At 31.3% G+C, this 12,838-nt stretch overlaps 1 protein-coding gene across 1 annotated transcript; it reads left to right on the top strand.

Moving 5' to 3' along the window:
• Window positions 1–2,741: 2,741 nt before the first annotated feature.
• LOC149205719 (aldehyde dehydrogenase family 2 member C4-like) lies at window positions 2,742–8,541 on the top strand. Its single transcript, XM_089393536.1, has 10 exons — window positions 2,742–2,871; window positions 3,190–3,332; window positions 3,431–3,581; window positions 6,143–6,372; window positions 6,483–6,572; window positions 6,670–6,843; window positions 7,075–7,212; window positions 7,640–7,777; window positions 7,933–7,994; window positions 8,184–8,541. The coding sequence occupies exons 1-10, from the start codon at window positions 2,778–2,780 to the stop codon at window positions 8,455–8,457; spliced, it is 1,494 nt and encodes a 497-aa protein (XP_089249662.1). The 5' UTR covers window positions 2,742–2,777; the 3' UTR covers window positions 8,458–8,541.
• Window positions 8,542–12,838: the final 4,297 nt, after the last annotated feature.

Genomic DNA, 12,838 nt, shown 5'->3' with positions numbered 1-12,838 from the left:
CTTCATTCTCAATCTTCCACAAAATCCATTTCTCCAAAGCTTGCAAACCAGTTAAGAAATTCCTCCAAATCATAGGACCTCGCCTAGTCACCTTTGGCTCTTTTCTTGCGCCAATCTACAACTTACATGAATTTCAAATATTTCCCCCTCATTACTAGAGTCCACTTACTATTGACAAAAAAACATAATGGAAATCTCTAGAGGCTACACAGGCTAATCCAAATTTCTTCATATTAAATAAACCTCAACCCCAAGATACTTGGAAAGTGCCAAATTATTCTAAGACATGGTAGCCATTCCTCTCCCTTACTTGCCATTACAAAGAAAATACAAAGAAAATAAATACATAATTTTTTGAGAGCACTTAAAATACTTATAAGTATTTATGCTAAATTTAACCATAAAACTGGGATTCATTCAAAGACTGATTTGATAAAACTGGGATAAGACTGATTTGATCAAAATCATATGGCCTTTTAATGAAATCCTACGAAATTAAAATCCTTAGATCATATGGCCTCTTAATAAAATCCATTGATTGCACGACTAGGAAATGTGTTTTTCCACTTTTTAACACGCAAAACCAATTTGTGGTTCGATAATTATTAAGCTTTAAGAAAAAACCAAAATATTTATAACCATCATTTAAATAGCCAAACCTAAAGAGAGATATTTCTTCGATCAAATTCACTTAGCCTTGATGCAAATTGCTGCCTAAACAAAACAATTTGTCCAAGCCGGCCCCTATGCCCAACACCTCATTGAAACAATGCAAAATCCCTTTAAAACGTTGTCATTCCCCAAAAATCCCCAGACTAAAGAACAAAACATGATCTACACATAAAATATAAGTTATGGCCATCTCCTGACCAAAGTCTACTCGTTTAACTTTGCCCTCTAATTTTTCCCTTATAATTAATCTTCCCATCAGCAATGTCCGCTCCAACAACATTAGAACCATTTGCCATATCCAGATCATCAGAAGTAGAGATAAACGGTTATTCCGAGACTGGAACGATGAAAGCGGACGGCCCTGATTCTTTTATTCTTATAATACTGAGAAGTTTCCTGTAAGAAAACTGGTAGATAATTTACCTGATCACATTCATAGAAGGTAAATTTTACACAATAACGATGTAAAAAGCATGCCCACATAATCTTCCTCGTTCTTGATACTAAAAGGAAAATTTCTCAGATATAGTAATCGTGAATCGGTGAAAACAAATCAAAATCCCGGCAACAATTTCTGTACATTATCGGAAAGTGAACACTTTGGTCAGAAGGTGGTTTCTGTGAGTTTTTTATATTTCTGCCATGTCTCTGTCTCGGTATATAATATTAATAATAAGGGGGTGACAGCTCCTCTTACTTATTTGTGTGTAGATGGGAGGTTCTGAATTTACTAATGGTAGATTTATAGAATATCTGGACAAGGGTTAATTGTTTCCACCGTACATAATGATGCAATGTCTATAATGATGCTTATTCTAATGTTTATTAGAGATCAATTTAAAACAAGAAAGCAAAAACAGCGAAAGGGAAAAAAAAAATTGCATGGTCCAGGAGCAGCTGGCCAATTTGCGCGGACAGTAAAAGGTTTCCAGACTCTGGTCATATCTTTTTAAATTCTATAGATTGAGTGTTTGAATTTTGTGTTTGAATTTTGTGGAAATTGATTAAATATTATTAAAAATTTTAAATTTTTTTGTTACTCAACAAAATCTTAAAACTTGATAGTTATAATTTAGATTGGGTTGCTTTATTTAGATTTGATTTGGTGTTTTTTTTTTTCTAATCCATCGATTTGCTCAGGACAATTCCGTATTCTGTAATTCCTTTGTTTAATTTGGTAGGCTTCTTCCCCTTACATGGGCCATTTTTGATATTCCATATCCTGTAATTCCTTTGTTTAATTTGATAGGCTCTGTCCCCTCACATGGGCCACTTTTGATTTTGATTCTCTGTTGAGGAAGTATGTAAAAATTCATTTTATTAATAATTTTTTTTTTTTTTTGTCTTTGACCAAAAAAAAAATCTAAATTTCCTGAAATTTCTACCCAATTTTATCAAAATATTGACAAAAATGATTTTTTCCGCTGGACCCTTCCTGCAAGTGGGCGAATGGTTATTTGTATTTAATTTGGAACGCGTCATTCTCCAGCGTGCTCGCCCTGTCAATAGGGTCACTAGATAGATTCCCCGGAAGAAAACAATCCGTTACTTGAATTTCATTACTTTGTTTTTGTTGACTTTGAAGTGATATCTAATAAATCAAGTGCAGGAGACGATTAAGTGGCTATCAAGAGAACGTCGGAGAGATATCAAGAACTATTTATAATTGAGAAATAATATTAAAAACGAACGGTTACGCATCAGGGTTGACTCGTTCAGCTCAGAAATAATTTTAATCACATATGACATTCAAAAGTTTCTGGTCGTGAGATTGTAGAGTAACGGAGGTAAAATTGATAGTGTCCATCGCTCCCACGTACACGTGTCTATGGTCTTACCCTAGAGAGATTCTCGGCTCTGTCACTCAGTCATTAGACTCCTATAAATAGGATATCAATACATCCATCAAATTGTCTGAGCTTCCTGCGTTGAAGGTATTGCTTAGAATGTAATTCTTTCAATTTTAATTTCCTTTTCAACTTTCTAAGTATTGGGTGCATGGCTTTTCCTATGGATCTGTGTCTGACTTCAATGTTACTACTTTCTAATTATAACGAATGGTGTGCAGTCTTGAAGGATTCAAGAAATTGGAGTTGCGTGAAAGAATGGCTGGCTCAGATAATGGGGTAGGTAATGGTATCGTGTCTGTGAAATTCACCAAACTCTTTATCGATGGAGAATTTGTGGATGCAGTTTCAGGTATTTATATGTTATCTTGAAATATTCTGACTTATACTAGTTTCTTTCTTGACATAAATTGTGTACATGGTCAAATATTCTGGCTTTTTCATTTTTGTGGGTTGATATAAATGTGTACATGAATGATCGATATGCCTATTTATTTCTTTTAGATATAAAATGTGAATAGAATAGGAAATATGGTTATTTGTTTATTTCTGGACAAATTGTATATATAAGCAGAACCATGATTAACAACAGGGTGAGACAAGCTAAAATATTCTGAGTTTGGCATTTCTGTGGATTAATGGGTGAAAGTTGTTGGTGTTTGTCGTGCAGGGAAGACTTTTGAAACTTTGGATCCTCGAACAGGAGATTTGATAACGCGGATCGCAGAAGGCGAAAAGAAGGATGTGGATTTGGCTGTGAAGGCCGCTCGGAAGGCTTTTGATAAGGGACCTTGGCCTCGAATGTCTGGCTATGTAATATCAAAATTTTAACACCTTGCGCATGCATAGATTCCCTTGTGTTTTTGCCTTGTGATTTGGATCTCATGAAGAATTTCCCTTTTTGTGCGCAGGAAAGGGGTCGCTTTCTGAATAAGTACGCTGATTTGGTAGAGCAGCATATAGATGAACTAGCAGCTCTTGAAACCCTAGATAATGGAAAACCCCTCACCCATGCTCGTGTCGATGTGACGGGATCTGTCCAGACTCTCAGATACCTTGCAGGTACGCTACAGTCTATATTCGGTGATATCCATGCTTAAATTATCGCCGATTAAGAGGAGTTTTGAGTCTTTCATATATATCTCGGTGTATGTCAACTAGGGTTCATGGTCGAATCCGTTATAGTAAACCTAGCTTGAGCGAAAAGGATCAGTTTTTTTGACATATAAATCTCTTTTAGTTTATAAACTTAAACTTCAAAAAAAAAATTACACTGGAAAAGATTTTATCTCTTTAAACCAGAGGTGGAAAATATTTTCTCACTTAAACTGATTAAGATAAATATAAATTTTTATATATATATATATATATATATATATATATATATATATATAATAAAAGTATTTCATTTAATATAAATATTGAAATATTTTATTTATGGATTATATGAATATTTTATTTATAAATCATATTAAAAATTAAAATATTTTTTTTTAATTATTAATATATTTTTAAATACACATCAATATTATTTAATTCAGCATATTGAAATATTATATATATATATATGAATAACAACCAAATATTTTATTTAACATAAAAATTGAAATATTTTATTGATGAATTACATGAATATTTTATTTGTTAATTACATAAATATTTTATTTACAAACCAGATTATTCATATTAAATTATTTTATTATTATTAATATGTTTTTAAATAGATTATCAATATCAAATATCAATTAACTTTGTATATTGAAGTATTATTATTATTATTATTTTATAATATATATAGGTATTGAAATAATTTATTTAATATGTATATTTAAATAAATTATTTAAGTCTTATATACAATTTTTATTTTTATTTTTATTTTTATTTATTTATTTTTTTAATTTGGAAAAAAATATTTTATTTTTGTTTAAGTTACATAAAATTGAGTTATTTTAGATGTTAGTAAAATATTTTTACATTTCTTTTAGTTTGGGTTGTAATATGAATAATGCATCTAGCATAGTTACACTAGATTATTGATGTTTTATAGTACTTTTAATTAAAACAAAGCAAATATGGATGTTTATTTTTAGTTTTTATTATACTCTACATTGTTCTTTATTTACTTTAATTTAGAGAACAACTTTATTTTATTTAGAAAAGATACTTGTTAACTTGAGGTTGAGCATGGATGGAATGACCATCTCCCTCATACCCGGATATAGAATAGGGTTCTCAAGACAATAATGATTGTAGTAAATTATTGTGCATATTTAAATAATTTATTCAAGTCCTCTATTGAAATTTATTTAAAAATTTTGGAAAAAATTACTTTACTTGGATGGATCCAACATAGTGACAACTAAATTATTGATACTTTATAATACTTTTAATTAAAACAAATTAAATATGCATGTTTATTTTTATTTTTGTGTCATATTTTACATTGTTTTTTTTTTTTTTTAATTTAGGAAACAATTTTATTTTATTTAAAATAGGTATTTGTCAATTTGAAATTGAAAATGAATATAGATGAAATCACACCTCACTCATAATCACTCATACCAAGCCATAGAATATTCCTCTAAAAAAAATTTATATAAAATTAATATCCATATTTAAATAATTTGTTAAATTTTATATCTAAATATTTTTGAAATTTAAAAAAAGATATTTTAGGCTTTTTTAGTTATATAAAATTTCGTTCCTTTAGAGGAGAGTCAATATTTTCGATGTACTTTAGTCTGGGTTATAATATCAACCAAGGAGCCAACATAATGACAGTGAAATTATTGATATTAGTGAATATTTTAGATGTCCTAAGTCTGAGTTATAATATCAAAAACTAAGGAGCTAACCAAGGAGCTAAGTGAATATTTTTAGATGTCGTTATAATATCAAAAAGGCCAGCATAAGCACAGTGAAAAATTATTAATATTTGAAAATATGTTTATTTTTATATTTATGTTTTTTTTTTAATCATATTTTCTTATTATATACTTTAGAGAACAACTTCATTTTATTTAAAATGAGGACTTGTCAACATAATAACAGTGAAATTATTGATATTAGTGAATATTTTTATATGTCCTAAGTCTGGGTTATAATATCAATAAAAAGGCCAGCATAATCACAGTGAGAAATTATTAATATTTGAAAGTAGGTTTATTTTTATATTTTATCATATTCTTTTTTAATATATATAATTTAGATAACAACTTCATTTTATTTAAAATGGGGACTTGTGAACTTGAGGTATGAATGGAATCAATGCACCTCTCAAGGAAATAAAATAATCATCTGTAGAAAAACAATGTCATGTGTACTTATAATGTCAACAAAAAGGCCAGCATAATCCCAATGAAAAATTATTAATATTTTAAAGTATGTTTATTTTTGTTTTTTATCATATTCTTTTTATTTTTATATAATTCAAGGAACAACCTCATTTCATTTAAAATGGGGACCTGTCAACTTGAGGTATGGATGGAATCAATGCACCTATCAAGGAAATAAAATAATGATCTGTAGAAAAACAATGTCATGTTTACTTACACAGCTCCGGAAATGCAATTAACAATGGTTTATATATAATTATAATACATAAATTTCATCTCATCTACAGGAGCGGCTGATAAAATACATGGGGAAACATTAAAAATGGGAGGACAATATCAGGCATATACTTTGCATGAGCCTATTGGAGTGGTTGGTCAGATTATACCATGGAACTTCCCACTGCTCATGTTTTTCATTAAAATCGCTCCCGCTTTAGCTTGTGGATGCACTATAGTTATCAAACCTGCGGAACAAACTCCTCTAACTGCACTGTATTGCGCGAATTTGGCCAAGGAGGTAAGTCGTTACATATTTCTGAAATTTCTATGCACCGTTGAAGTCAGAAATTATTTTTTATTCCCAATCAGTTTGGATGCCCATGTTTCGCTGTTTTGGTGTTGCCACAGGCGGGGCTTCCGGCCGGTGTTCTTAATGTGATAACTGGTTTTGGAGAAACGGCTGGTGCTGCAATAAGCAGCCACATGGATATCGATAAGGTAATCTTTTATATTCTTTTATATTTGTAATTTATCTTTTTTAACATCAAGGTACCATTGAAGCAATATTGGTAAAGAAGTATTTGTTTCTGTGTAGGTTGCCTTTACAGGGTCTACTGAAATAGGTCGGATTGTCATGGTGGCCGCTGCCCAGAGCAACTTGAAACCTGTAACTCTCGAACTCGGTGGAAAATCTCCTTTGATTATCATGGATGATGCTGATATTGAGGAGGCCGTGAATCTTGCTCACACGGCGATATTTTATAACATGGTAAGCTCAAAGCTAGTCATTGTCAATTAATTTTTAATGTTTTTAGGATGTGGTTTAATACTTACGTGGAGTTAGGTGGGATGGTTTAGTTTAACTTAAATGAAAAAAATTGATGGTAGTCTAATCTGAGATGCAACAATATATACCTGAAAGTTACTCCAATCACTATTTCTTCCGTTAAAAAAAATCCTTCCATTATTCAAAGCAATTGCTATTTCATTTGGATGGCAGGGACAAGTATGCTTCGCAGGATCCCGGGTATATGTTCAAGAGGGCATCCACGATAAATTTGTGAAGAGAGTAGTGGAAAGAGCGAAGAAGCAGGTGGTAGGCGATCCTTTCAAGCTAGAAGTTGACCACGGTCCTCAGGTAAGTCTAAGCTTATCTGTGCAATTATGTCCGCAATTTTGTGTGGGATTGTTTCAACTGTGAGTTGAATGTGTATATCAGAAATAGCGTAAGAGCTTAATGAATTGCCATTTTTAGAGCGGTATTCATCAGAGTCTGGGTTACCAATATTTGTTGAAATTCGTCATCAATTCCTCTGAAATCTGAAATTGCAATTCCCATTCCCATTCTACATATGATTTCCATAGACTCTAAAACCCTAATGTACTCTACTTATGCAATATGTGAATCTGACAATTCAAAGAACAATGATTTCTGGCAATAATCGCCAGTGTAACTCTCTTATTTTGGTTACGTGGATTGAAAAGGAGCAATATAATTAAAAAGAAAAAAAATCTAAAAAAATCCCCAATATTCATGTAAAGACTCTTCCCTTTTCCATGAGCAGATTGACAAGACACAATTCCAGAAAATACTGGAATACATAGAGCATGGGAAGCGAGAGGGAGCAAAACTATTAACAGGCGGTAATCGCGTGGGTGAGCAAGGATTTTACATTGAACCGACCATTTTCTCCCATGTGCAGGTCTACTGACTGAACGCCATATAACCAGATGCGATAATTTTTTAATTTGACAGCACTTCTAAAAAAGTAGATTTAGAACAAGCAAGTGGGACACACATGGATGATAAAAAGAAACCATGCTTTATGCTTGATTTCATTTGGCTTGGATGTTTTAGGAGGACATGAAGATTGGCAAAGAAGAAATATTTGGACCAGTCATGTCCGTTTTCAAGTTTAGGTAAAAAATACTTTATACGATATTCAATTGACATTAAGATTTATAAAAGTAAAATTTATGTGTTATGATTTTTATCACAGTTAATTGTTTTTTTCAATTTTACAATTCTTTGTTAGGATTGTTATCACAGTTTTTTTTGACAACTTTAGAATAATAATTTTTTTCACAACTTTACAATGATCTTTGCAGGACTATTGAAGAAGCCATTGAACTGGGAAATAAAACAATATATGGTTTAGCTGCTGGAATTGTGTCGAAGAATATAGATACAGTCAATAGGATTTCGAGATCTATTCGAGCAGGAGTGATTTGGGTCAACTGCTACGCCGCATTGGATCCTGACACTCCGATTGGAGGGTACAAGATGAGTGGGATCGGTAGAGAGCAGGGTCTCGATGTTCTTAAAAATTATTTGGCGGTCAAGTGTGTCATAACTCCTCTCCATGATTCACCTTGGTTGTAGAACTATGCTTTAACCTCTTTCCAATGTGTTTGTCAAATGCTTCATAGCACTATATATCATCCTTCTTAGTATTCAAGTTTAACTTCCAATAAAAATTTTATACAGCCATTTGTAATGTTTGTTGTATCATTCATATATATATATATTTTTGATATATTATTATGTAAATTATTTATAATATTATAATTATTATTTTTTGAAATATAGAAAATATTATTGATTCGTAATTTTTTAATAAATAATTTGTTAAGTACAGGGTATTAATTAAAAATATTAATTAACTAAATTATTGATGAAGAAGAAGATTTTGAATTTATTTTAATGATATAGTTTTTTAATTAGATCTTACAAAATTATTAAGGACATTACTTCTTTAAACATTTTGTTTATATACTAAAATGGTTTGGAGAGAAACTTTCCTATATTTATGGGTTTCGGGAGTTAAGAAGTTATAAAGGTTCAATAGTCATCCATATATCTTGGAATTATTATATAAAGTTACTTTGAGATAAAGTATTTTGAGATAAAGAACTTTTCATTGTCAATTTTTTAATAAGATCTATTTTAACTCTTGGTTTATTAAGTGTTTAGAAGGAGTAAATCTTTGAGGTGTTAACCTTTCTTAAAAGAAAAAAGAAAAAAGAGGAAAAGATTTCACACCAAAGGGATTGATCTATCTTGATATTTGATAAATCCAAATCCACCATTAATGTGGATCTATGTTTGGGGGATTTGCATTTGTATACGTCAAAATAGAGATGATCATTGTTATATGCATATTTCAAAATAATTTGATCATTTGAAATTTACTATGGACGCTTCAAAAGTTATGCGAGGAATAATGTGAATAATAGTAAATAACATTGTTCAATGATGATGGTGGGAGTAGTAAGAAACGTCAAAAATAGTTTATAGAATATTCTTCTCCATCAATATTCTTCACCATTTTGATATCCATACTTTGTAGGTTTCTTATGATTTTGTATCAATCATAGGGGGATTGAATTGAAGGGCCACTCGAGCCTTCAATTCAAGATATTGTAGCAAATTATACGCTACTTCTCTTTCTTTACAATACTAATAGTTACTTCCTCCAACAACAATTGGTGTGACATCATGAAGCCTCAAAAAGAACCCGACTTATGAAATTGATATAAGGTGGGTATTATAAAGACTACTCATCCAAATTGATGAAATATCAATCAATGAGAATTTTAGGACCTAGGGTTGTACCTAGGATTAAAGTAGACTTCCTTAGTATTTGGATTTTGACTTTATCATATTGGTATTTTGAGTCCTTGTTACCTTTTCTACATATTCCTAAGTAACTAGTCTTCATACGAATTAGAGAAGTGGGTTATATGACCTCCTTATAGCAACATTTTTTCTTCATCCCCACGCATGTGGACATAATTTTGTCTCACCAACATGAGATTCACGACTGGCTAAAACTAAACTAGAAAACATTTAAAAATTAAATGCATAATGCGGTTGGCAATTGAGTGAAGGAGTGGACACACAATTCCAAATCTTAATGAGGAGGGCCTATTGTGTATAGTGAGTAGACCACAATCGACCACATTAAATTTTCCAACACCCTTCATGTGCCCTTTAATGTTCCTTCAAAATAGATAAATTGTAAGGCCCATCAGTCCAATCCTTGGGACGTAAAACAATGTTTGACCCCACATTTTTCACTTAGTGGTATATTTTCCTAGCTTAATGAGTTCCTAAAGGATTCAATGTGGTTTTCATGCTTTAAGTGCTTTCATATGTTTATTCTACAAGATTTATAAAGATATTGAGTAGTTTATGGAATAATCCAACATTGGAGAGATTCTAGGGACTTCCTTCCTACAATAAGAAGACTCAAACTTGTTTGGCTTAGGGAATTCAATGCCTCCTCATTTTGCTATGATTTAGAAATGGGGAAAGATCCCTTGTTTTTAGTATTTTTGTAGGGAAATGTAGCTGTCCTCTCAAGGAGGCCACTCCCCACCTAATCTATAAATAAGAGATTCGAGTTGGCCCTTGAGGTAGTAGAGAAAGGAATAGATTAGAAATATCTTAGGCGTTGAATACTTTTAAGGAAGTTTTGTAGTATTGTAGTTCCTTATGTAAGATATATCTTAAGTTAATGGAAGTTGTTTCTCATTTCAATGTTTAACTTGGTTGGTTATCAAGGAATCTGAGCATCATTCGGTTGGGTCCACGCTAGGATATTTAAAGCTATTTTGTATTTATATTGTTGTTATTGTAATTGTTAACATTTTCCTTGTTTAGTTTTTGAATCAACATTTCTGTAAATTATGGTTTGGTAGCTTTTTGCTTGGTTAAGTAGGTAGTCTTATGAGCTAAATTTCTTTGCAAGTCATTTATACAACTTGTGAGCCTCTTATCTCATTGATATTACTCATTATTTCATTTTCAATTCTTTTTCCATTTCCTTTCATTGGTTGTTAGATATCTACATTTTGTTTTTAATATTTTGTAGCTAGGATCATGATTACAAAAGGCCAATATATCTTGGTTTCATAGTAATGAAGCTTATACTTAGTTGTTTTAAGCTTTTAATGTTTCAATGATATGATTTCCCATCATTCTTACACCTTTCTCTCACATTAGATTTGCATTTCCATTTTAACTCTGGGTTTATCAAGTGTTGAGAGGGATCAAATCCGTTGAGGTGCCAATCTTTCTTAAAAGATAAAAAAAAGAGGAAAAGATTTCATGTAAGGGATTGATCCATCTTGATATTTGATAAATCCAAATCCACCATAAATGTGGATCTATTTTGGTCCGAATTTCATTTGTCTACATCAAAATAAAAGTGATAATTATTATCTACATATTTCAAAATAATTTTATCATTTGAAATTTACTATGAAGAACACTCCTCCAAAAGTTACATGAGGAATAATATGAATAGTAGTAAATAACATTGTTCAATGATGATGATGAAAGTAGTAAGATAGATCAAAAATAGATTATAGAATGATCTTATCAATCAATATTCTTCGCCATTTTGATATCCATACTTGGTATATTTCTTATAATTTCCTATTAATGATAGGGAGGTTAAATTTAAGGGCAAGTCATACCTACAATTCAAGATATTGTAGAAAATTATACCCTACTTCTCTTTATTTCCAATAATATAAGTTACTTCCACCAACATCAATTGGTGTGAATTCATGAAGCCTCAAAAAGCACCCCACTTATGAAATTGATATAAGGTGGGTGTCATAAAGACTACTCATCCACATTAATGAAATATCAATCAATGAGAATTTCAACACCTAGGGGTGTACTTGGGATTATATTAGACTTCCATTGTCTTTGTATTTTGATTTGTTATCTTGGAAACTTTAGTAAGCGTGGAATTTTCTACATATTGTTGGTCAACAATGCTTAATATAAATTATAGAAGTGGATTATATGACCTCTTTGTAGCGACACATTTTATTCAGCCCCATGCGTGTGGACATAATTATGCATCATAAGCATGAGATTCAAAACTGTCTAGAACTAAACTAGAAAACATGTAAAAATTAAACGCATAATATGGTTAGCAATTGAGTGGAGGATTGGACACACAAATCCAAAGCTTTATGAGGAGGGACTATTGTGTGCAGTGAGTGGATCATAGTTGACAACATTAACTTGTTCAACACCCTTCGTGAGCACTTTGATGTGCCTTCGAAATATGCAAATTGTAAGTCCCATCCGTCGACTGCTAGGTACATAAAACAATGTTTGAGCCCACATTTTGCACCTAATGGTATATTTTCCTAGATTAATGAGTTCCTATAGGATTCAATGTGGTTTTCATGCTTTATGTGCTTTAATATGTTTATTCTATAGGATTTATAAAGATATTGAGTATATTATTGAAGAATCAAAGATTGAAGAGATTTTAGGGACTTCCTCCCTAGAGTTGGAATACTCAAATTCAACTAGCGTAGCGAATTTGATGCCTCCTCTTGTTGCTATGATTTAGATATGGGGAAATATCCCTTCTTTTTAAGATTTTTGGAGGAAAATGTAGTCCTCCTCTCAAGGAGTCTGCACCCACCTGATATATAAATTAGAGATTCGATTTGTGTGTTGAGGAAGTAGGAAAGGAATAAATTAAACATATATTAGGCTTTGAATACTTTTGAGTAAGTCCTATAGTATTTTAATTCCTAATGTAATATATATTTTAGGTTAATGCAAGTCGTTCCTCACTTAAATTTATAGATTGGTTGTACATCAAGGACACTAAGCATCCTTGGGCTAGACCCACCCCAAGAGATTTAGAGCCCTTTTATATTTATCATTTGTAGTTACTTTAATGATTTTCATTTTCGTTATTTAGTTTTTGAATCAACATTTATGG

Source organism: Pinus tabuliformis, chromosome 1_2 (assembly GCF_031772625.1).
Source record: "Pinus tabuliformis cultivar Carrire ecotype Pingquan chromosome 1_2, CPIR1, whole genome shotgun sequence".
NCBI classification, from domain to species: domain Eukaryota; kingdom Viridiplantae; phylum Streptophyta; class Pinopsida; order Pinales; family Pinaceae; genus Pinus; species Pinus tabuliformis.
Note: the sequence above shows the minus strand (reverse complement) of the source record. Positions and strands in the feature narration are given on the sequence as shown.